The 26,969-nt window shown below is 41.2% G+C and overlaps 1 protein-coding gene across 7 annotated transcripts in view; it reads right to left on the reverse strand.

The window, feature by feature from the left end:
* FMNL2 (formin like 2) overlaps window positions 1-26,969 on the reverse strand; it is a 323,525-nt gene that overhangs the window by 71,871 nt on the left and 224,685 nt on the right. For all 7 annotated transcript variants that reach the window (XM_080670222.1, XM_080670219.1, XM_080670221.1 and 4 more), the window contains exons 5-7: window positions 24,229-24,312; window positions 21,064-21,216; window positions 3,167-3,275 (exon numbers count right to left, since the gene is read on the reverse strand). In XM_080670222.1, coding sequence (XP_080526348.1) covers window positions 3,167-3,275; window positions 21,064-21,216; window positions 24,229-24,312 — 346 coding nt within the window. The remainder of the gene's footprint in view (window positions 1-3,166; window positions 3,276-21,063; window positions 21,217-24,228; window positions 24,313-26,969) is intronic.

Raw genomic sequence — 26,969 nt, forward strand, 5'->3', positions numbered from 1 at the left:
TGAACATATTTCCAGGAAAAAGTTCAGGAATGATGTTACTATCAAAGGGCCCTATTTCCATATTTTATGAATAAACTATATGATCCTCTTTAGTAAACTGGTGAAAAAGCTCCAGCCCATTGATTCTCAATCCTGGCCACTCATTAAAATCACCTAAAAGAGTAAACAAAACAAAACAATGAGTCTCAAGGACGGGCATCTGAATGTTTTGAAGCTCTCAGAAGGACTCCACTGCTCAGCCAGGATTAATAACCACTGCATCTACCCCCTTCTCTGTGCCATGGCGAACAGGACAAAAAGCCTAGCAAAACTTATGTACCTCATCCTTCTACAAAATGCAGCAAGCTCAATAACAGGCTCAAGAATCATTCTTGATTCTGCTGAGTTGAGGAATTATTCCTTTTCCTCCAAACTCAACTCCTAGCTCATGACTTTATTCCCACTGACACTGAAAAAGTATTAGCAGAAAAAGCTTCCAAAAGCTTCCACCGTCACATGAATCCTCCCCACAGAGATCTTCGGATTACCTCCTCACCTCTTCCTCAAGATGAATTCTCCCTTGCTCCAATCTAAGGTCAAGTTACAATTGAGTCCTTTATTCCTGCTCAGGGGAATATACTTCAACAATTCCCCCAAGCCCCACCATTATTTTTCCTCTCTAATTCATTGCCATTAGCATAAAATCATGATGCAAATGATCTTACCCTAAGTAACAACAACCAAATCTCTCTTGACCCTACACTCTCCAGCTACTGCCTCATGTCTCTGCTATCCTTTACAGCAAAACTCCAGCACTCAGACTCCCATTCATCTCCTCTGTTCTCTCCTAAAACCCCTCCAATCAGGCATATCATCACCACCACTCCAATGAAACTGTTCTTACCAAGATCACCAATGGCCCACTCTCTCACTCCTCATCTTACATGACTTAGTACAGCACCGGACACAGCTGAGCACTACACCTTGAAACATTTCCTTCACTTGGCATCTACCTCCCTGGCTACTTCTCAGTCTCTCTAACTAGTTTTTCCTCATCTCTCTGATATTTAAATAGAATGCCCCATGATTATCCAGGACCTCTTTGCTTCTCTGTGTATCTGTTTACCTCATCCATATACCATCTATTAACTCCCAAATTTGTCTCTCCAGCCGGACCTCTGCTTTGAACTTCAGATGGCATATCTAACCACCTACTAAAGGTCTCTATTTGGATGTCCATGAACACCTCAAATTTAACATCCTCCAAAAAGAACTCCTAATCATGAGTCTCAAATCTGCTCATCTTACAGCCTTCCCCATCTTGGTAGATAGCAACTCCATCTAACAGGTGCCCAGGACAAACACCTTGGAGCCACCCTTCATTCCTCACCACATATGCAATACTATTGTCTTTACCAACAAAATCAAACCAGAATCTAGCCACCTCTCACCATCTCTACTCCTAAAATCCTGGTCCATACCACCATCAACACTTAAATTAATGCAATGGCCTCCTAAATGGTCTACCCGCTTTAGTCTTTGCCCCTCAAGGTTAATCCTAAACATAAAAACCAGAGTGATGATGTTAAATTCAAGTGTCAGATTAATTCACACTTTTCCTCAGAACCCTTTAATAGCTTTTCATTCATAGTGAAGCTAATGTCTTCTGACTGGCTTACAAAGCCCCACACAACCAGGAAGCCCTGTTAGCTTCAGATGTCATCTTCTACCTTTCCCTCCTACTCACTCTGACCCATCTAACCTGTCCTCCTCTCTGTACCTTGGTCACATCAGACTTATTCCTGTCTCAGGGCCTTTGCCTTCGCTCTTCTCTCTGCCTGGAATCCACTTTCTATCATATCCCTTAGCCTGTTCCCTCGTGTAAGTTGTTACTAAATGTTATCGTGGTGACACTTTCCTGGCTGGCCTATTTAAAACTGAACACATATTCCCATCACTTCCTATTCCTATTTCCTGATTATTTCTTCTGTAGTATCTAGTAACAGATCTCGGGAGACAGTCTTCATGGGTTCGAATCTGATTCCAGCATTTATTAGCCGTATAATACTGAGCAAATTACTTATCTGTCTTATCGCTCAGTTTCCTCATTAATAAAATGGGCAAAGTAATAGTCCTGAGACTTCACAGGACTGTTATGAGTCTTATATTAATTAATAGGTTTAAAAACACTAAAAGTTCTTATAAATACTAGTTTTCATTTCATCAGCAACCATATCTGGAACACTATATAGTTTAACTATTTATCATCTATCTCTCTCACTAGAAAGTTAGTTCCCTAGGACACTTGTTTATTTAATGCTGTATCCTCTGTGCTTAGAACAGGGTCTGACAATGCTAAAAAAAATACTGACTAAAAGAAATAATAAAGCTTCCCTTTTTTAATTCAATTCAGCATCATTACGTTGGGCTGGGCTTGAACTCAATTACTGACCCTCTATGTGGTATTTATTTCCCATTTCTTCTTTGGCCCACCTGCAGCATCCTTATAAATGGAAATCAAATCCTATTTTTATATATGAATTTTGTTTTTCTAATTCTCACCCTGGTTAGCTGATCTAATTATACCTTTGACCATGTCCGTTTACCCTAGATATTCCAGGCTCTAACTTCCACTTCCCTGTTAGGATTAATCCAACCCCCCCACAATGCACTCTCTCCCATTGTTTCTCAGAGGGGAGATAACCTACATCAAATCACCTGAAGAAGGAACCCAACTTGTAACAAAAATCCTCTGGGTGCTTCTTATAGATACTAGGACCCACTAAGTCCAGCAGACAAGTAATTGTCACTTTTTGCCTGTTCATCACAGAACACTTTGAGAACCAATGACCAACCCAGTGTTAAATCTACTCACCCCTAATGTTCTAAAGTTGTCCCATTACTGCCCTGTCTTAAATGGTCGCAAACGTTTATCAAGTAATCTAGACAAGTTTATCACTGTAGGAGACAAACATCTTCCCTTTAAATACGTGATAAATGCTAATCAAAATATCAAGGCAATAAATTAAATATTGCGCATTAGAAAAAGCAGACCTTTCTTTTTCAATAGAATCCCATTTAATCCTGATATTTACTTCAAACAGAAATAATACAAGGAAACCAAAAAGGACAATTTTGGAGTTTGACAAATTCAGATTTTTTTCGAGGATCAGAAACACAAACATACCTGATAATTCATGATGGCACGTAAACACATGATGCAGACATGCACGTCATCCTTCTTGCTCACTAATCTTGAATTTTTCAAGGTTCTTCTGCTTGGCAAAGTATTATATCTACAAATAAAAAGGGAAACTTCTATAACACTATAGATTACACTCTTAGCATAGGCACATGCACTTAAAAAAATGGACGTTGCTCTCTACCTTTACCTGCACCGAATTGATGATTGCAGGTCAAAACCACCAACCATAAACCCATCACTACAAAGCTATTTCTGTACATTGGGAGGACCCCATAATTGTGTGCACTGGTCATCATTTTTCAGGTCAGATACCCATGGGCAATGAAACTCAACTTCACGCAACCATATAACAAATCAGACTGCACATGGGATTCAACAACAGTTCCCAGCTCCTGATCAGTAGGCCCAGCAAGATTTGCAGAGGTGATCTGAGGCAACATGCATGCATATTGCATTTGCCAACAAGTGAACAGGTGGAACTTAGCTCACATCTAGACTTCCAATCTGACACTATTTTAACTGCACCTTCCCATGAATGCTCTCAGGAGTCCAGGATTCAAAGTTCAAGCCTAGGCAAGGTCATATATTAGCAACTTTGATATCAACCTGTGATACTAGACCTTAATGGTATGCACAGCCTTAATAGCATACAAATGCCTCCACAGCCTGATCCCTCCTCACCTACAGCCTGATATGGCAGCTGAAACTTGGAGGAGAATATGCTTATATTTCGCAGGATTAAGATGTTTCAACGTTGGATCCATTCTAGAGACCCTACAGTGCTAAGCCGAGGTAGTTCTCCCTGGGGATGTATGAGCCTGCAAGTAGTAAAGAAGTGAAATGTAAAGTAACAGGTGCAAGTGGACAACGTGACAAGGGTGAAGGCTTCCACGTGAGCTATAAATGACTGCCTCTGAGGACAGTCTTCTCTGCAACTCTGAGCCTGAAATGTAGCCAACTGCAAAAGTTGTCAACTACTAGTTTGCTATAGACAGAGTCAATGACAGAAGTGTCCCACAAAATAAGACATAGCCCTTCCTTCTTGAACTGAACTAATTAGAACTTTAAGGAAGTTATGATTAACATTGTTTTCAAAAGTCCCCCAGGTGCATTCTAGGAGTTGAAAACCGAACTGACAATTTTGCCTGAAACTGTTCAGCTCATTTAAATTTTATTTTCTATCAAAAAACCACCAAATGGAAGAAAGATGATTTTTTCACATGAGCCCACTAATGAGCCAAATACATTTTTGATAATACTTCAATAAGTCTCTTGCCTAATATACCTGAATATTTAAAATCTGTTTGACCGTCATGCCAGTTATAAGACAAATGCTTTACTCAAGGATTTCCCACATTATTCACGCTGGGAAATAGAATTTCAGCAATGGAAGTTGGCCTAATTCACTTTTGAGTGCAAACACGATATTAAGGAAACAAATTCAGATTTTGACATGTGTAAGCCCAACTTCAACATCTAAAATATGGCATTAAAATATGTCACTGTGCCATAACCCTGGCTGAAGCATGACTGCTAACACACTTGATGGAGTGTGCACAGAGATTGGTGCAACTTCAAAAAATAACTATACACCAGTCTGACCCAATATATGTGACCTTCTTAGTCTACATCTGAAATTCTTTCCCTTCCTCTACCCTTCCTATTTTAACCTCAGTTTTGTGTTTCTTTATTGAAATCACTTGTTAGGTATATAATAGGTGATTAGAGGGGTAACACTCATTATTAATTAAAAGCAATTACTACCAGTGTAAAAGTGTTTAAGGGTAAGTTTAGAGAGAAAGAAAAGGTGATGTCAAGGGAATCAATTTTCCTTTGCTAAATTTTATTCATATGCAGCAATGACTGCAGAAAATATATTGACCAAAGCAGTGGTCAGCAAAGTCATTAGTCAACAGAGCCAAATATCAACAGTACAACAATTGAAATTTCTTTTGAGAGCCAAATTTTTTAAACTTAAACTTCTTCTAATGCCATTTCTTCAAAATAGACTCACCCAGGCCATGGTATTTTGTGGAAGAGCCACACTCAAGGGGCCAAAGAGCCCCATGTGGCTCGCGAGCTGCAGTTTGCCGACCACGGGACCAAAGCAAACAACTCTTGAAGGAAGGTGGAACAGGCCACTCTACACAGTCACACATTTCTGCATCACTTCAAAATAAAGCTTAATGACTCCAGCAAGTAGATCAAATTTACACCTTATGGAGTTTCCTAAGAGATGTAAAGTACCATAGCAAGTTCCTTACTTTTATTTATTAATCTGGTTCTTCAGCTATATTGTAATAAGCCAAAATGTCACCCTACTCAGTTTGGCTCAGTGGATAGAGCACCAGCCCGCAGACTGAAAAATCTCAGGTTTGCTATAGACAGAGTCAATGACAGAAGTGTTCAAGGGCACATACCTCAGTTGCAGACTTAATCCCTGGCCCTAGTCAGGGCATATGTGGGAGGCAACCAATTGATGTCTCTCTCACATTGATGTTTCTCTCTTTCTGTCTATCCCCTCCCTTCCACTCTCTCTCAAGATCAATGGAAAAATATCTTCAGGTGAGGAGTAACAAAAAAATAAAAAGCCCAATGTCTTTGTCATTACTTGCAGAAAACAGCAAAAATGGATTAATTAGAATAGTATTTTATTTATTAAACTAGAGGCCTAGTGCACGAAATTTGTGCATGGGTAGGGTTCCTAGGCCTAGCCGGCGATCAGAACCGATCTGCAGGGCAACTAGCAGGGCGATCGGGAGCCCCCACTGGCACCCATCTTGGCTGGCCTGGCGCCGCCCACTTGCCAGCCCCACCCCCACCACGGCTTCCAGTAGCCTCCCTCTGCGGGGCAACCAGTGGGGCAATCGGGGGGCACCCGCTGGCACCCACCTTGGCTGGCCTGGGGCCTGCGGGCTGGGGGCAGCTCCTGCGTTGAGTGTCTGCCCCCTGGTAGTCAGTGCGCATCATAGCGACCAGTCGTTCTGCAGGTCATTCCATGGTTCAATCGATTTGCATATTAGGCTTTTATTATACAGGATAGTAAACAAAAAAGGCTTCTCTTTGTTGTAGTAGGTGGTAAATTGCAAATTTAAAACATGTTTAATATGAACTAGCACATGCATACTTATCAATATTTAAGGAGTTTAGAAAATACACAATATATAAGATGTCACTTAATAAAAAAATGTATTTTCTTTATTAGTGACAGTCTGTTAAAAACAATACAGCTAAGCTTTATACTAAAGTGCATTGTATTTAATCTAAAACTATTTTTCTCCAATTTTTGTTCATACTAAAATAGAGTGGGTATTAAAGGCAACACTTGAACTTACGTTTAAAATCATGACATTACAATAAATACAAAAGCACCACCACAACCAATAAGAACAAAAATCATAGCAATGACATCCAAGGAGATCTGTGATTTCATTTACACCAACCTTTCCTGATACAGATGAGAAAAATGAAGCCCAAAGAAGTCAGCTCCTCATAGCAAATAGAAGGAAGAGATTGAGATGAGACCAGACCAGATCCCACATCTCCTCAGTGGATTCAGGGCAGCCACTTTCTACAAGTTGCTCTCAGTCTGACTCACTGACACAATCTGTCCGGTTAGCACGTGAAAAAGCTACCGCCCACAGCCATACGTGCTGACAAGTTCCTTGCCAAATGTTCCCATACTGTCATCTTGACAGCATTTTTGGCTTTGGTCCTCCATAGGTATCATTCTCCCAGTGGTCACTTCACCACTAGGATTAAGGCTTCATTTACTGTACTGAGAATAGCAGCATCTGAGCATCTTGAGAACACAGTGGCCAACCCACTTGCTAAGCAAAGTTTTCAAATCTTTTTCCTCTATCACTAACCAGGAAAGTGAGAATTTTTTTTAAATTAATAGGAAATTTTGGTCTATACTATATTTTTGAAACACTCATTTGAAAAGAATCTTCTCCCATTAAATAAATGTACCTGATTAAAGCCACAGCTCTTTACCTCTGCAAATACAATATTTGCCAAGGACTTAGTTTAGGGTCACCTTAAACCTGCACGGTTAGCATGTACATTTATCTACTCTTCAGCATTCACGTTTTGTTGAATTTGACAATCTATATAATAAGATATTTGGTTTATTTGCTTTATCATCTGAGTTACTTATTACACCGTTTTTTCTTTTTTGAACAGGTTTTAAATTCAGCTGCAAAAGGATACTATCCAAAAATCCCATTCCCATGAAGCTGGTTTTCATGAAATTCACCAAGTTGACTCCAAAATACCAACCACAACCAGTTGCATTAGGACTAACAATTGACGCAGCCCCTTCACCACAACAAAGACACCTGGACAAGGTGAGAACTGGCCTCTGGGGCTCTCTGCCAGCATAAAACATCCAACAAATCTCTTGTTGAAGCTCCAGAGTTTGTTTTACTGAGCATTTACTGTTTATGTGAGAGTCTAAGTGCTAAGGGAAAATGAAGGATAAAGATGTTGCTTTGGTCCTCAATGCCTTACCATCTAGGTTAGAAGCAACAGATGATTACTATCGAAAGCCCTTGTATTACGATGTGCTTTGTCCACACTCCAGCTCCTGCCTACCCTGTCTGTCTCATACCCATTATAAATATGTAAAATAAACTCAATAATAATACACATACCTGCAAAGCACATGTTGGAGTGAAGGCAGTCACACCTTCTCAAAGGAGAACCTTTTTTTGCAAAGCATCACACTTAAAATCCCCATACAGTCATCCTTTTCTGAATCAAGCCGGACTTAACTGAGTTAATATAGAATCATGCTTGGTAACTGTCTTTAGGCATATGAAAGTTGTTTTCAAATGGGGCTCTCATTCAAGAAATAAATATAAAAGGAATGGGATGAGTATCATGGAGGTGACATGACAATGAACATAACTGAACGTGAAATATTACCAATGGCAATTCAAAGCATACCTGTCTTATGGTTCCTTGAATGGCGAAATTACAAGATACTTCTGTCTATATTTAAAATGTTCTACAATAGATGTGAATTACTTTCCAAATAAAGAAAAAGAACACTGCATAAAAAACAAACTATTGTGGATGGTATAGGTTTAGATCCCCCTAAGACAGAGAGCTGGCTGGGGAATCCTATCTAATGAAGAGGGAATATGCTAATTGAAGCTCACGCTGTCACAAAGATGGTGGCACCCACAGCCAATGAGGAGGGACTATGCTAATTGCTAATTGACTGCCCTGCCCTCAAAGATGGCGGCGCCCACAGCCAATAAGGAGGGAATATGCTAATTGTTGCCCCGCCCTCAAAGATGGTGGTGCCCACAGCCAATAAGGAGGTATTATGCTAATTGACTGTCACACCCTCAAAGATGGTGGTGCCCACAGCCACAAAATAGCGGCACCCAGTCCCCTGAGCCCCCCAGCTGCCCAGGGCTGGCCCGAGGTGCAGGCAAGCCTTGGCTGGCGGCTGCCCAGCTGCCCAGGACCACCGGATGCTCAGGTAACCAGGGCCGGCCGAGGTTTGCGCTGCCGGCAGTGGCAGCAACAGAGGTGTGATGGGGTGTCACCTTCCCCTGATCGCTGGGTCGCCTCCTGCCCCTAAGGGCTCCTGGACTGTGAGAGGGGGCAGGCCGGGCTGAGGGACCCCCGCCTCCAGTGCATGAATTTTCATGCACCGGGCCTCTAGTGTCACTATAATGCTTTTCCCATTTCAATCACCCGGCGGGATGTTTCCTAGAAGGCCTCTGAGGTTGAGAGCTGCTCCTGATCTACCCTCATAAAGCACAGGTTAGGGTTCTGTGATGAGGCCCAATCCCACCACAACACATGGAACAAAAGAAACAAGTATCACCATCAGAAAAATGAGGCCTTAAAAAGCCGATTCCCTGGTGCTGTGAATGTCCACCTGGAGGTCAAAAAGCCAGAAGACAATGATGAACAGTTTCTATGGAAAAAGAATGAGGGTAACTGTAGGGCCACAAAATTCTACCAGGTGTATGAGTTGCACTGATTCCCTTAGGGAGCACTGGGAAGTCACAGCAATAATCAGCCACCAATTAAAAATTCAAACAGCTCAAAAGAAACTAGTCATAACTGCCAAACATTGTATGTACACAGTGCTGTTGCATAATCATGTTAACACAAGTAGATGTAATTCAACATACTATCTTTGAGAGGGTATGTAAGGCTGCCTGCATCCGGTTCTACAACACAACCCTTAGGCTAAGCTCTCTTCACCTTTCATAAGCACTAATCTATTTGAATACACTTTCCACAAAGACTTGAGCTTTACAGGAATTAAGCTGGTGACTCAGTAGGAGGTAAGGGTAAACTAATACCCTTGTTCTAATCACGTGTTCTGTTAGACAATTACATAAAGTGAAACCAGTTCCTATAGTATTTCCTTCCTGAAGGAAACTACAGATAGAGACTATTTGAACCCAGCCAGATTGAGACTGTCCTCCAGTTCACAGGGGTATATTAAAAATGCAAGGCAGTGCCTGCATGGTCCCCTATGGATAACTGAGGCCAATGAGCTTTAGTCCTGTGCCCAGTAGTATGTCTTGAGTGTTCCCAGACTCTGTCAACAGCTAATGGTGCGTGTTACTTTAACTGACACTGGCAATTGGCTTCTTCACTAGTAGTTCTCAGGACTCATGGTACATCACAGCTTAACCTATAGGACAAGGAGGAAGAAGGGGCTTAGAAAGAGCTTCAACACCATTCACCCCCCTCCACTGGCCGCCAGGCCAACGGTTTGTACTGTGATTACAGAGCTACTGGCTTTCAAGGCTACTGTGGAACTGAAGAGGGAGGGAGAGGAATAGTATAAGTTAAAACACCACAAAAGTATCTGTTGGTTCTTACATTCACTTGTTTTCCCCAAATCGATGCTTCCCAGATTGCAGAAAAACTCTTATTTCCAGAGTACTAAAAAAAGTTAGTTCTGGCATACTTTGACAGTTTTCTTACTGCTTTTATGGATGAGAGCACATACAGAGGTCCTTAATCTGCTGTTTTCACTGACATCCCATAAGAGACATTTGGAGATAATTTCCTGCCCAATGTATTCGTTCTGAACTGTAACAATTCCTTCAAGCTGATGGGAACAGGTCAAACGAGATCCTGAAACAACTCGGTCTCTCTGGTGTGTCAGGACAGGCTCCCTGAGATGTGGGGATCGGAGAAAACTCCCTGGATTCCAAAGGGAAAAACAGGGGAATGAAATATTTATGGAGTGGCTGTGACCCAGGCCTGGACCACTGGGGCAGGCTATCTAAATCCTGAGACATCCTCTTCCTCAGACGGCAAGCAGAGCTTTGGGACTCTGAAGCCTGGACTTAACAGAGAGGTTTCCCAGAGGCAGAAAGTAGCCCTGGGTCTAATTTTTGGAGCTCCTGCTTTATGTAGGAAAAATAATGAGGAGGAGTTACTCAGGGCTGTTTTTTGAGGTCAAGCATTTTGAGAAAATTCAATTTTTTAAGAGGCCATTTTCACAGAAACCTTATAGGAAACGGATACCACCAAATTTCTCAGGCCCTCTTCTCCATCAACTCTGAGAATTGCCTATTATCTTGTCAAGCACTGGGCTAGAAAAAAATGCTACCCCGGCATTCAGAGATGAGACACTGTCTGGGAAGGGCTGCCAATTGGAACTCAGAAAGTTCCGTGAATATGGAAAGAAACACATTACAAAACGGACTTAAGATCAAAACCAGAGTCATGACTCTAACCACTTGTATTAATTTTATGCACCGGTAGTTACATATACATGAAATAAATGAAGAAATTATAAATTAATGCTAGTATGAGTAAAAGCCATTTTTAAAAGGCAATATTTACAAATATCTGTTAGATAACGTATAGAAAACATTTCCTATTTGGGGCTATGGCTGCCAACTGCCAACTGAGCCTCCTCGTTCGTGTGCAACAAAGACTCTGCTGCGGAGCAGGCAGTGAGCAGCTCAGCCTGCACAGCGCTGGCAGCAGGTGCTGTAAGGCAGGAAGGTAGTTCTGTTCTGAAAGCCCTTCAGAATGACTGATGGATGAGTGCCAGTCATCAATAAGCCGACTTATTCTAATAAATGACAAGGCAAATAAAACCTAAATTTTTGATTCCTAAAAGCACATTACACATAAAAGGGCAAGGCCAACAAAGGGAATGCAGGGAAGTAGCTCTCTTGCATTTGCTTGACTACAGATTACATATGTAGGAATTTCTCTTGCCAAGTATATGTTAGTAGCCTGCACTATGTCTGATGCTCCTTAGAGTCTGGTTACAGTCCTGTTTGGCTGTCCTTCCACCACTCTTCATTGTCAGGGAACTACAGCAATTCTGTTTGGGAATGTAACAGACAAGTGGGACTACATCAAATTAGAAAGCTTCTGCACAGTAAGGGGAAGAATTAGAATGAAAAGGTAAGCTACGGAATGAGAGAAAATATTGGCCAAATACCTGATAAGGGCTTAATATCCAAAATACGTAAGGAACTCCTAAAACTCAACAGCAAGAAATCAAGTAACCCCATTAAAACATGGGCAAAGGACTTGGATAGAATTTTTCCAAAGACACACAAATGACAAAGATATATAAAAAGATGCTCATCACTAATGATCAGAAAATTCAAATCAAAATCACGAGATAACACCTCATACCAGTATAGATACTTGCAAAAAAAAAAAAAAAAAAAAAAAGATTAGTGCTGCTGATGAGATTATGGAAAAATGTGAACTCTTGTGTATTGCTAGGAATAAAAATTAGTACAGCCACTATGGAAAACAACATATGAAAGTTCCTAAAAAAAATTATAAATAGAATTGCTATCTGACCCACATCTGAGTATTTATCCAAAAACATAAAATTAGGACCTCAGAGACATATCTGCACTCCTGTGTTTATTGCAGCATTATTCACGATAGCCAAGATATAGAGAACCTACCTAAATATCCATTGATGCATGAACAAATTAAAAAAAATGTGGTAAATACACACAATGGAATATTATTCAGCCTCGAGAAAGAAGGAAATCCTGCAATATGCAGCAACATGGATGAACTTGAGGGCAATGGTGAAATGGCCCAATTAGAGAAGGCCAAATGCTGTATAATTCTTTTTATATGAGGGAAGTAAAATAGTCAAACTCACAGAAGCAGAGAGTAGAATGGTGGTTGCCGGGATGGGGGGAGGAGAAGAGGGTATAAAGTTTCATTATTCCAGGTGAATAGGCGCTAGAGATATGCTGTAAAACGTATGCCTATAGTTAATAATACCGTATGGTACATTTGAAAATTTGTTTAAAAAGTACATCGCATGTTAAGTGTTCTTACCATATTAAAAAGCAAAAGCAATACATTAAGAAACCAATGATGATAAATTTAAGAATGAATAAGTAATGCATCTATGATAATTCTGGGGGTACAAGAAAAAGACCACTACTCATGATCAAACACTAGTTTTGTTCAGAGATCTACATCTGCAAAGCACCAAACAGTAAACCCCAATATGGAAGCTGCTGTTCACCCAATGATTCCTTGAAATAAGTCTGATCACACATCTGTTGTCTTAACATATGCTCATATCTAGATATGTTCTTTCTTTTTTTTTCCTCTCTATGTAAAAGTTTATTTAGAAAGTCACAGAGGTAGAAGTGAGCTGTGGAAGAAGTGAGCCAGCTGGGCTGTGTGGGCTCAGGAAACAAGTTACAGAGGCAAAAGAAGGGCCCTCGAGGCTCTGGAGAACAAAAGGCAAAGAAAACATGCCTGGGGGAAGAAGGGAAAAAGGTGCAGGTGAGCTGGAGAGAGAGCACACTGGACATTTTCTTGGATGTGTGTTATGTACCTGTCTGCCTCTCCCTCTAATCCTGTATTAGCCACAGAGAATATATTACTGCAGAACCCTGAATGAACATTTCCTGAGCTGACCTAACCAGGCTTTCTCAGAGTCTGGCGGCGGGGAAAGGGGTATTTCAAAAATCTCCGGTGAAGCTTCCATGCCAACATTTGTGAGATTTGTCATTTCTCCAGGAAAAAGAAAAGTTATATATATTTTCTCTTACAAAACGTACTTTCAAACAATCTAACTATTCAGATATCAAACTAATATCTACCTATACATAAAGAATAATAATGAGAACTACCTTGGAAGCTAATAAGGGTTCGACCCAACTGGAATGCACTGCCAACTGGCTCTGTCACATAATTTGGCATAACTGCACTAGTCCTCTATGGTTCCAAAGTCTGTGTTAATAGCACTTTACCAAGATTTGCCATTTTAGGTTTCATCTTTCTTACCCTTCAGACATGGCATCACTTGGGTATACTTTTTCTATCACTTAAACATAAAATTTATGATACTAAAGGGAAAAAATGAGTCGAGCACTTTTCTATCGCCAAAAGAAACAGAGCTTAAGGAGGTGAATCCGGATAGTTCAAGTGGGAATAAAAGGAGAGAGGGAGACAGAGACAGAGAGAAAAGTACACAAAACTCCTAACGAACCTTTTTTAAAGTCACTGCAATTTTCTGTTCCTCTCCATTCCCCCTTATAGGACCAAATGGCATCTAGAACAGAAGCCATAAATCAAAAGGTCTCCATACATGCTTTTTGAATAGAGTGAGTGAACAGTCTTCCATCATATGAATGGGAGCCATTGCTGGTCTTAATTTTCTGGTTTTTCATTATATTCCCTTTGTCAAAGGCATTTGCTACAAGTGGCTAATTAATCAGGATGCATCCCTATGTGAAGCATGCAATGAAGCCATCTATCTCCTGTGACCTTTAGATAGAATTATTTCTGTTTATCCCAAATTATCTCCTCTTCTCATAAACCTTCAGTAAATCATTACCATTGAACTAAAATGACAGTTTAGTAGCTTGGCTTTCAAAATATTACATAAACTGGCTCTAAACTACTTCCAGCCAGACGCATCTATTCATTGTTTCCTAAACAAACCATGCAGTCTTACCGCTGAACCACTGCTCATACCACCTCTCTCCTCCTCCCCTTTCCTAGTCACACCTCCAAGTCTTACTCACTGTTACTTCATATCCAGACCACACCATGAATCTCCCGAAGGTCCTGCTGCTCACACTAGCCTCTAAAGTTTCCTATCATTAGTTTTGGTTATAGTCATATGACGCTTGACGTTTGCGTGTGCACAAACACACACAAACATATCTACACTCCTTTCTCAGTCAAATCATAAAGACACTATGACAAAGCGGAAAGAAATCAGAAGACTTTGATTATAAATCCTGGCTCTGCCACTTACTAGCTATGGATAATTTCCTGAGTGTCAGCTTCCTCAGCTGTAAATGGGGCTAATAATCCTTGACTACCTCCCAAAGACTTTATGAAGATATAGTAACGTAAGTATGAACAAGTCCTTTATCAGTCATGAATCATATACAAATATATTATTTAATGTATCTTTCTGTATCCTCAGCACTTGGCAGCGTATCCTACGCATATTAAGTATATAATAAATCTTGCTGATGAAAGTACCAGACCACAGCTATAGAAATCTGCTGAGTCATCTTCAGTGTTTCCCTCAACCTATATAGTTAACATTTACTGACGACTCACTGTTGTGCCAGGTTCTTTACTGGAATTGCTAATTTAATCTCACAACATGTGAGGCAGATCCTGGACCCTATCATCTCACTGATCTGAGAATCTGTGAGATAGATCCCCAACAATGCATTGGTTCGGTGACTTGTTTTTCCATTTCCGTGTAGCCTCTCTCAGTTGGTTTTTTCTGCTGGATCAAAGATATAATAAAGTGGCCCTGGCTGGTGTTGGCCAGTGGTTAGAGCGTCAGTCAGCACAACAAAGGGTCTCAGGTTCTATTCTCAGCCAAGGGCACATATACTATACCGGGGTTGCAGGTTCAATCCTCGACCCCAGTCAGGGCAGGTGCAGGAGGGAGCCAACTGATGTGTCTCACATTGATGTTTCTCTCTCTCTTCTCCCCGCCCCCCACTTTCTCCCTCCCTCCCTTCTACTTTCTCTAAAAATCAATGGAAAAAATATCCTCAGATGAGGATTAACAATAACAGAACACACACACACACACAAGATAGAAAAAAGTGAAGTTAAACTCATAGTAGGAAATGCTGGACAAATCTGTCGGGTATGGTGCACCCATAAGCTATATATAATTAAAACTGTCACCATTTTCACTAGCAGGGCCATTAAAATAAACTCCAAGCTGAAAACGTGGAAGGTCCATTCTTAACCCAAGTATATTTTTCTCTTTTTACAATTTCAAATAAAGAAATACAAAAATCAGATACACAACAACCCAACACTTTCAGTTGCTTTTGCTTACAATGTGCCAATAAGTAAAATGGAAAGTTTGTAATTGCAGATTATTTTTGTACAGTCTGAAAAATTTAGAAAGTCTTTATTTTATAGATGGTTATTTCATTTTCTGCAACCTCAGATTTTCATCAGGTTAAGGAGTGTCTTCAACATTTCTCCTCCCTCAGAAATAAAACTTGGGTGTTTCCTATAATGACTGTCTCCTCATTTTTCTTTTTTCTTCCTCACTTGTAAATGGGGCTAATAATCCTTGATTACCTCCCAAAGACTTTAACAGTATTTTCTTGAATGAAAATCTTGATCAACAGCTTATCTATGAGAATAATTTTAAATATGTTTTTTCTTTGCAGTTTTTCTCCTTTAAGTTGGCATCTATCGAAATAGATGGGATTCTTCTATTCTCGGAAGGAGCAAAAGCCCCTCTTGCAGGGGACAACAGACTCCTTGATATGAAAACAATATATTTACTGGGAGGGAAAATCATCCTATAAACCAGCAGGCAGGATAATGTGTATGGAGGTTGGAGTCTGGCCACCTTACTACAAGTCCTGCCTCGTTTACTTACTGTTTAATCCCACACAAATTGCTTTAACCACTAGAAGACTCAGTTTCCTCCTGGGGAAAGTAACAGTAGCTATCACACAGAGCATTGTGAACAGTAAATCACAGAAGGCTCTTAGAACAGTGCCTGGCACAGAGTGGACACTCAATAAAACTGTAACAAAGCTATCTATATCTTCATGTCCATTGTAAATACTTTACAAAATTACTCCCCTATGCTCAGCAGGCCTGGCTCAGTGGTTGAGCAACGACCTATGAACCAGGAGGTCACGGTTCGATTTTTGGTCAGGGCACATGCTCAGGTTGCGGCCTCTAGTGGGGGCATGCAGGAGGTAGCTGGTCAATGGTTCTCTCTCTCATCATTGACATTTCTATCTCTCTTTCCCTCTCTCTTCCTCTCTGACCAATAAAAATATATTTTAAAAAAATTACTCCCCTGAAAAACGTTGCCAGGAATGAGATTAATGTATTAAAATGTATAAACCAGCACATAAATTTGAACTCTATCTCTTCATATGAATCCACTATGTATATATACATAGGCAGTAAGAGTCAGACAATGACTATTCATTAAATGTCATTCCACTGAGTTTATAATCTCAGGAAAACAGTAAAATTTGTTCTAGGGAATCTTAGGAAAAAATATTAATAGGAGTTCATATCTTAAAGGAAATGCAGATCTTGTTCTCCTCACCACAGTGGGAAAGGTCAGTCGGGGTGACCTCCCAGGTCTCTCCAGCTTTGCATGTCTATGACCCAACCACTCCTCAGATATCCCTCCACCCCCACCTCAAAGCCTTTGTCCTGGAAGGGGCAGGTTCTTCCCTCTTTCCCAAACATGCCGATCTTTGATGTAAGAATTCTGCTCATCTCATCCTCTTTCACTTTACCTCCACCCAGAAGAGCCTTTCCTCACCCTGAGCAGCAGCTCTGGCCATCACCCAAAGTTTAAATCTGACCCCTTCCTCCAGGCTCTTGGTTTTCCACCTCCTGCATCTGAATTAATGCACTCTTTGTTTCCAAAAATCTAGTGCGCACATATGTGCATATATAAGTCATTTAATTCAGCTGGATCTGTGGTCACATTAACAGAAATCTATCTTAACTGAAGGCACACCGGGTTCTGATTTTAAAAAACAACACAATCCAGGTTTCTACTGCATCAATATCAACATTTTTACTACTGACCAAGCAGACATACAGAATCGAATAGTTGATATAACTCAAAGTGAAGGTCATGTCATAAAATGTTTAATAATCCACTTAAAATAGTTAAAAAATAAAGTCTGAATACAGAGAGAAGAATGTGTATCAACATTAGAGAGTTTTTCCTTTTCTTTAACCAAACCCCATTTATAAAGTGTTTTAAATTTCTTAAAATTTCATTTCTTCTTCCAAGTTTAACTAACCCTTTTTACTAATCGACATTATTATCTGGAGATTGGGATAAGGGAACTGAATTCTGCTTTGGATATAGAAGACATATTCTAGTCAAACAAAGCCAGAATAAATCATCTCTACAGAAAATGAATTAATATCCTTTCTTTCTTTAAAAAAAACAAAACACTCCTGTAATATTTAAAAAAATGTAACACACTTTACTAGTAAGGTTTAAATTCTTAAAATGAGAATTCATAATATGATAACAGAGCGTATCAAAGTGGAAAAGGCAGTGGGCACATCCAGTACTGCCTGGTGAGGGCGCTAAGCCATGAGGTTATCATATTATAACATGGAGAGCAGTTGCAATACCCTGCCACCATGCACTACCAGCTCTCTTGGGTGTCATTTTCACCCGCAACTTACGAGATTTTCCGGTTTGAAGCCTCATCATCAGTGTGTAAACTGAAGCTGCTCCAGAGGCAACAGGGAGAGAAGCAGCTCTGGTGGCATTTGAACTGAAGATACTCAGGCAGAGAAACCAATCTGGTGGTGGTGTAAGAGATGAATGGAACCGGAAAAAGAGGAGACAGTAGGAAGAGAAAGGACAAAGCAGAGGAGGAGAAGACAATCAGAAATATGATGGCAGAATGAAAAAGAAGGGCAACTAAAAGAAAGCCAAAAGGTGAAGGCAATGTGGGGATCAGAGAGAGAAAGGGGAGAGAGGAAGGAGGAGGAAGAGAAAAAAAATGTAAACAATCTTTGGGTATATGAAAAGCAACATGTACCATATGCCTGTACATCTGATTGCTGTTTTTATAAATCACAGATGCTAGCAAATGACCAAATACAGAATTAGAATCTAGGCACAAATCCATGAACCTCAAGAGCTGGAATATCATTGATACGCACTGTTTAAAAACAAAAATCAAAGCTTCAGGTCAACAAGTTTCATGAAAGTTACTGCCATACTGATTCTCTTGAGTGACTAGAACCTGGGGAGGAAATTCCATTGCTCTGTTCCTGAGCCTGAAACTGTTCAAACACAAACAGAAGAAGGTGATGTTGGTTTCTTAGTTGGTCATTTTCAAGCACACCTGCCAACTGGAAATGCCACATACTTCCCGAGTTCCTCAGAAAAGCATTTCCATCATGTCCATCTCTATATATTTTTGGTCTATTTTTCCAATTTAAAGTGAATTCTAGCAGGATCTACCTGGATCCAACCATGAAGTAAATCAGAAATTGATGTCCCTGTACCATGCCTTCCAGGGGCCAGGATTACAACTCTCCTTGGACCTGGGATTTTTCCCACATTTTCCTGACTCTCCCACTCTACCAGAAACAACATGAGCTCCTCAATCAGTCTTTAATCATTCAAAAACAGGCATAATGAATTATTAATCAAGAAATGAATCCTTGTTAGGGTAGAGCTAGCCAATAAATGATCCTTTCTAGGTAAGAAATGATGGAAAAGCAAATTAACATCTAGTTTGTCCATTAGATCTCTTACATATAGTTATAACTATACTAATGGTAAGAATTTCCATTCAAGTACCAAGGTGATTAGGGAATTCTTTAGGCACAACTGGCCTTTCTTCAGCTTCCAAATCGGCCCACATATGTCCCTGTCTACATGTAAAATTGATGCAGACTAGCAGGTTATAGAGCCCTTGGCCTAATGCAAATACCACGAGATGAATTAAGACACTGCTCTTCATTATTATTGAATTACTAGAGGCCCAGTGCACGAAATTCATGCACGGAGGGGAGGGGGAGGGGTTGGTGGGTTGGTTTCCCTCAGCCCAGCCTGCACCCTCTCCAACCTGGGACCCCTTGAGGGATGTCCAACTGCCAGTTTAGGCCTGATCCCTAAACTGGCAGTCGGACATCCCCCTCTCAATCTGGGACTGCTGACTCCTAACCACTTGCCTGCCTGCCTGCCTGATAGCCTCCTAACCGTTCCCCTGCTGGCCTGACTAATACCTAACCTCTCCCCTGCTGGCCGGCATGATTGATACCTAACTGCTCCCCTGCTGACCCAATCACCCCCAACTGCCCTCCCCTGCAGGCCTGGTCGCCCCCAACTGCCCTCCCCTGCAGGCCTGGTCCCCCCAAATGCCCTCCCCTGTAGGCCTGGTTGCCCCCAACTACCCTCCCCTGCAGGCCTGGTCACCCCCAATTGCCCTCCCCTGCCGGCCATCTTGTGACAATGTGGGGCGGCCATCTTGTGACAACGTGGGGGCGGCCATCTTGTGGTGGCCATCTTGTGACAATGTGGGGGTGGTCATCTTGCGATGATGTGGGGGTGGCCATCTTGTGATGACGTGAGGGTGGCCATTTTTGTGGCGGCCATCTTGTGATGCAAGGGTGTGAGAGTCAATTTGCATATTACCTCTGTAATATATAGGACTCTAAACCCATTAATATTTTTGGCATTTCCAAACTAAAAAATATCTGAAAGGTTGATTGGAGGCATTATATTCAAACATTAAATCCTTCAGCAGAACTGAACTTCATTAGAGACTAACTTCCATGACCAAAAACCCAAGTCGAAGGGACTAGAAGTAATTAAAAGGCTACCAGACATGGAAAGCCTAAATGTCCCACATTCGTTGGCTGCACCCAGACACGTGACTCAACTGCAATGACCTGGTACCCAGGTGACCTTAAACACTGACAGGAACAAAGTCCACCTGCCAGGTCAAGCCTGAAATAAGTGAGATAAACTCTTTAAGATACAAAGCGTAAGCAACGTTTGGGAATTTGGGGCTTCCTAATAAAAATTTTTAATAAACTCCTGGAACATAAAAACCTTTCTGAATCTAGATGTCTCTGTCTTAGCAGGCAGTTTTGACTTACACACCCATGGACAGTAACTCTACGTACAGTGCTTGGCAAATTATAGAAGCTCAAAAATATTTTTCAGTGCATGAATGACTGTTCATTCACAATGAGTGGATGAACAATTCAGTGATATTATGCCATTAGTGATACAGGTGGTCGGCACCCACCCTCCCTTAACATGGTGGTATTTCAGCCAGGAGAGACTAGAGAAGGAATCCTTAGAAGGAAACAGAAGATTGACAGGTGACCAAAGAAACATGCTTAAAGGCATCTCATTAATAAAAATGATCACTACATTCCATGCCTATGACTAAGAAGACATCTCACAGAACACTCACCTGAGCTACCACTGGAGGCGGGGAGGGGGGCAGCAGGGTACAAACATCAACAAGGTATTATGGAAATTCTCACATCTCAATGTGCTGCCTCTACCCAGAAAACAGAGCCTCAATCACGATATCAGCATCTCCCTGGTTCCAGAAAAGCATGTGCCTGTGCAAACTCCTCTGTTGTTATGCCCTATGGCAGCAGAACTTATTCACTGTGCTGAATTGAAGGAATGGTGTTTCCTGAAAGCTACTTAATGCTACAGAGCATGGCTCCAGTGATGACCCCAGGAACTCGCGAAGAAACTTGCATTTTGAAATGACTGGAAATAGAAGTGCCATGTGGCAAGATAGAGCAATCCATGGCCCAGGGTCATCACAGACGCGAGGGGCCCTGCTGTCCCTGGGTATTCTACCACATGTGCCTCCCTCCTGGTTAAAGAAACTCACCGCAGTGCAGAATGTCTTCCGGAGCGGGACACACTGTTGCCCACGGGGGAGGGCAGGTTGCTGCCTCTGTGCAGGTCCTCGATGGACCTACTCCAGGGCTTTGATTTGTCCACCGAGCTCTCCACAGTGCTTTCCACGCTGTCAAAGTCAAAACTGAAACAAAAGAGAAATGCCACGAGAGACTTAGAGACTCACATTTACACAAATACATGGATGTGCATAACTTATTCCTTTTATATGTCTGCACCTTAATCTGGGTAGTCTTTGCAAACAAACAAACAAAAACTAAAAGGGAAATACAAAAGAATGTCCTTGGACTCCGTGGTAGCTTTGAAAATACAGAATGACAAATACTGGGCCAGGCAAAGTAGCTGAACAGCAGCAAAAACTAAATAGTGATGTATCTGCATTTTACTATAAAGTTTGCTAGCTTACCAATTGCCAACATTGCTCAGATGGGAGGTGGGGGAGGGTGGAATCGTACAGATGTCTTCATTTTGCTTTAACACGTCAATATGTTGGGCTTATACTAATTTATTCCTACCCATCAATTTTCACTGCGCATTTTCTCCTAGTGTGTTGGCAAGTGTGCTTTTCCAACCATATGTGATACATTACTCGCAAACTTATGAATTTGCTTTGATTTTGGAATAGCTTCCCAATGTGGTGCTCTTAAAAGTAGGGCTGTTGTTTCTCTGACATTTTTGAGGTTATTACTCATGTTAACCATGTTAGAATAAATGGCAAGTTAAGTCACTCGGTCTTGTATAATTTTAGGGGCAGCATTTTTAAACAGACAGACCTTTGAGTTCTATGTATTTTCCCCTCCCAAAGTCAGAAGCTCTGCTTTCCCCCAAAAAGTATTTTATCAATTGTTTCTACCCATAGTTCCACCAAGCAACACCTGATCAGATAGAGAATAAACAGAAGGCAACTATAATTATTATCATCTGGAATATCTTGGAGGCTCTCACAGAAGAAATAGCACCAATACATATTGGAAATAATGAGTATGACTTTTTATGAAAAAGTATGTCTTTTATAAAAAGTATGATGGCCAAAATAAAATATTTGGTTAGAACAGTCATCTGTAAACCAGGTGATGTTCTCCATCTATTAAGTATTAATCCAGATGTCACAGGCTGGTATATATAATGGCATTGAATTGGTCGGACAATTCTGTCATGCCTTAGGATTCAGGAAACACTGCTGAACAGAAAAGAGGTGGAAGCTGAGAAATCGAATAGATCCTTGAGTACTAAAAATAGAAGTCTATAATTGAGACAGGAGAAGATAAGCCGAGGGGACATTCCAAGGTCACTCAAGTCTGCCCCACTCTCGCCAAGTCTCTCTGCAGCCCCCAAGTCATTCAGCTGTCCAGCTCTCATGTTCCTTTCATCTGGTCTCAACTCCCACACAGCAGCAAAAAGAACCACCATGGTGAAAGCTTGTGCTTTAGGGATGGAGCCTGAGCCCGTTGTTTCACATTCCGTGGGCTAGGAAGTTGTCACATGCCAAGGAATAGCAAGAAATTTTCCAGCCCATTAGTTTCAAGAAAGAACATAAATTATGTGTCTCTATATAATTTGTCATCTAATTAATGCAAAAGAAAACCAAAACTAATTAGCACAAATGTGAAGCCAACACACACACACACAAACACACACACAAAAAAAAAAAAAAAAAAAAGAAGAAGAAGAAGAAGAAGAAGAAGAAGATTGGGAAGCAAAAGGTCTGAGTTCTGATCTTTTGTTGGGTTTGATCTTCTGCCACAGACGAGAAGAATTCCCTCATGGTGGCATGGCCTTTTCCTATGGGTTTTATGTAGGGGTACATTTGGAAAAGCTGGTTCCAAAGCTCTATTGTGATGTAGAAAAAAGGTCAATTACAGCAAACATATAGCACAAAGCATGCCATTCTTTTCATTATTCCTGATGTTTCTTAGCCCTTCCTTAATTCCATATATAATCTTCCAGATTATAAAATATGCAACAGAGTACTATTATTGGTTTGTCATATGATATGAAGAGCAAAAAGAGATTAGCAGTTTTGATATAGTGGAGATAAGAAACAACCTTTGGAAGAGTATTCTATAAAAACTAAGATTATATTTCAGAGGACACTTTCTCAGGAAGATAAGAACCTGTGTTTTGGTTTTTCTTACTCTATTCCATATATAAAAGTTATCAAAGCTGAAACTCATCAAGCCAGTTTCAGTTAATTCTTTAGTTTCTGCATCTATAAGGTAGGAATAATTATAGCTTTCTCCTCACAAATTCTCAAGGAAGTAATGAGGATAATAAGATAAAATAGCATCTGGTTAAGTTTTAAGACTTTATTGGAGTGAGGCAATATAAAAAAAAAGTGATTGCTTTTAAAAAGACTTGAGGGGGGAAAAAAATAACACCTGAACCATAATGTCTTCCAGTAAATTAAAAATAAAATACTATTTCCTCAAGATGTGTGAGAGGATATCTGTGGACACAGAAATATTTTTTGATTAAAGGAGGAAATGTGGAGAATAGAATATCTCATTCAAATGTACTTTTCATTCCTGTTGTAAATCTTTCCAGAAGTGAAGCGAATAGGAAAGTTTATGAATTAATAAAAACTAGGCTAAATAAGTTACTTTTTTTTCTGCTTTGCTCCAACTTTGTCCCCTTCACCTTTATGAAAGGCAAGTCCATACAAATACATAAAAGTAGAAGGCAAGCCTCTTATTCACCGCTTCCAGCCTGCTATTCATTTCTATATTTACTAGCACATGCAAATATACATATATATGTAATTTATTAAAATAAAAAGGGAGTCACTCTCCTGTATCCTGCTTTACTCACTCAACAATATATCATACACCTCTCTCAGGAAGTGCTGGAGTATTCTACCTTACGGATATATGTGACTTGAGCACTAAACAAAGTAGTTCTTTTTAAAATAAGGACTTTTGAAGGGTAATTTTTACTCCGCTGTTTTACTTCTGCCGTAAAAGCATTTCTAATAACAATTATGGGATTTGCTTTTAGCTGTTTGAATAGAAACAAGCCTCCTTAGAGCATAGCACATCTGCTTCTGGTTTCCCCGGCAGCGCAGGGTGTAACTGTACCACTGAGCTGCATCTTCTGTGACCACATAAAATGCAAAAGAAACAAGCCAAGTTTTACTTACGTTACCGCATACTGCGCAAACGACAGATACTCCACCAGGACATCAAGGCCTTTGTTTTCTTCATTCAAAAACTCTCTGACCCATCTGTTGGGAAAAAAAATTATGGGGGAGATTCGTCACATGCTCTGCCACGGAAGGCCACGGTGAAAACTTTTGTTTTTCCACCACAAACATTCATCGCCTGAAAGGAAAGCGGTAACTAAGGAAGCCTAGACTCTACCACACCAGGTAGGAGCTTTCAGAGAGAGCAACCAAGAAAACCGCAACATTTCAATGTGCAAGAATAGGGGGCCGAAGGCATATGTGGGCCTTCTTTGAATTTTACTGCTTAAGAGACTTAAGATAACCCCTAAGAAACTTTCTTAAAAAAGGCACTTGCTAAATGTACTTTTTCCACCATAACTGATCCCCAGCCCACTTGCTACAGGAGCCAAGACTGCAGGGGGAGGGAGGCAGACGGGGGACATGATGACATAACCACTGAAATCCAGGCGCGAGTCCAAATCCACATTCAACTCTTTTCTTGGCACACGAAGCTGCAGAAAACGCTCAACCAGCCAATGAGAAACCAGTGTTTATGGGCTTCTGGAAATTCGATAGGGATGATTTGCTTAATTTTTTCCACGAATATTAAAACCTTTCAAGAAGTTGCAGACACCGCATACCATCATCAGAGTTGAGACGTGACAAATACCATGTTTTTCAAAAATTCTCTTGAAAATAGGATCACCTTGCATTTGAGTGGTGGGTTTGAATGCAGTTCACTGGTTTCTTTTACAAATTTTTATTCATTTTTCATAATCATTCCAAGAGATGAAGTCGGCTAGTCGAACAGAACTCTTGGGTACTGGAGATAAACAGCTGTTACCCCACCTTACAGGGTTTCCCAGGGCATCCATCATCAGAAAACATGGGATACCCCATTAAGCCTTCACTAGTTTGGAAACTCCAACAAATAATATCTGCTACTATCACAGAAGTGAAACAAGGTACACCTGCCAAGGGCATTCCAAAATGGTTGCCTCTTCCATGCACACCCGCCCACGAGGCCTAGCAGGCGTGGGCACGAGAACTACCACGGGAGCTGGTGAACCATTGGTCAATCCTGCCATGTGTCCTTAAGGATGAGCAACCCCTTGAGGTCTCTGTCTTAAAAGAAGAAAAAAAAATCTGGAACTCAGGATGCCTGCTTTCTATTTTTGTTTTTTGGAGGGTATTTTCTTTGTTTTTGTTTTATCCTCACAGTTCATTCTTCCTTTAAAAAAAATGTTTTTTAAATTGATTTGAGAGGAAGGGAGAGGGACAGAGAGATAGAAACATCAATGATGAGAGAGAATCATTGATCGGCTGCCTCCTGTACGTCTCTACTGGGGATCAAGCCCACAACCCGGGCATGTGCCCTGACTGTGACCTCCTGGTTGATGCTCAACCACTGAGCCATGCTGGCTGGGCCATTCTTCCTTTTAGTCCCGCCCTCTCCAGGATGTAAACTCATGTCTGTAGGTGGTTCCAGGGGCAGCAAGGTGGGGAAAAAAGACGCTGGCCTCAGATTTTCCCCCAACAGCCTCGGGCAGACTATCACAAAATGTATGCATTTAACATAGCCACACGCAAGCAAGTAACATTTAATTTTCAAAAGACCTGGTGTGGCAACCCTGGCAAGGAAACACACCACCACTGGGCCCCACAGAGTGGCTCTGTTATGGCAGCTTACCCAAACTAACAGGGCCAGTTGCTGGTCAGGGCCGAAGTTTCATTCCAAACCACTGTACACACAACCTCACGGCATCTGCTACTAGATACTTATTTTCATTTGATTTATTTTAATTGGTCCCTACACAACTAGGCCTCAGGAGAGAGTGGATTTTTTAAGCACTGATCGTTAGAAGCTTGGAAATAATAACAGAATTTTTTTCTTTTTACAACTGGTAGGAGACTAAAGAAAGGCTAAAAGTCACTATGAAAATCAGATGACTAGCTACAAATGGGGGTCATCTTTATACAGGAAATGTCACCATCGGGTCCAGGTTTTCCAGGGCAGTCTCGGCTCTCCACATCCTCAGTGGCCACGGGGAATACTCTAATGTAGGAGTTGAGAAAAACAGCCACATGGGTCCTTCTGGTTGATTTTCCAGACACAGCCTCTAAAATAGTAGAGCTGGTCCAGGACACTCGGAGGACCTGTCATTGCCTCAACCACCGTCACAGCCATCTCACGGGAAACTTCAGCTGCACAGTTAGACAGAGGTGAGCAGAGCAAGGGCGATGGGGCAGGTACAGAAGGCCATCCAGGCAGAAAGCCTAGCATCGGGCAAAGCTGGGAAAACAAGGACCTTGTCCCCAGACCCTCTGATCTTTCATACTGCTGGTCATGCAGCTCGTACCCTCCAGGACAATGAGGTTCTGACCCACATCAAATACATCCAGTCCTCAGTTGTGCTTCAGCTCCAGGCCCAGAAAAGCAGCGAAACAGACAAGTGAGGCCAGGGCTGGCAACAGGACCAGCTGCACTGATTAATGACCAACCAATCAGTGGAGACCGTGAACTGAAAGGGCACACCTGGAAAGTGATGAATATTCTATTGGGATCCTCCCCTGCGCCCCCCACATAAATACCCTCAAGAGAAGAACCCAGAGGAGCAGCCTCCTTCCCCACCCCCACCCCCACCCCCCAGCAGTGTCTTCCTCGCCTCTCCCTTTCTCCTAAGCGCCGAGGGCTCTTCTTTTGCCTGTGTAGCTTG

Source organism: Plecotus auritus (genome assembly GCF_963455305.1).
Source record: "Plecotus auritus genome assembly, chromosome: 5".
Taxonomy (NCBI): domain Eukaryota; kingdom Metazoa; phylum Chordata; class Mammalia; order Chiroptera; family Vespertilionidae; genus Plecotus; species Plecotus auritus.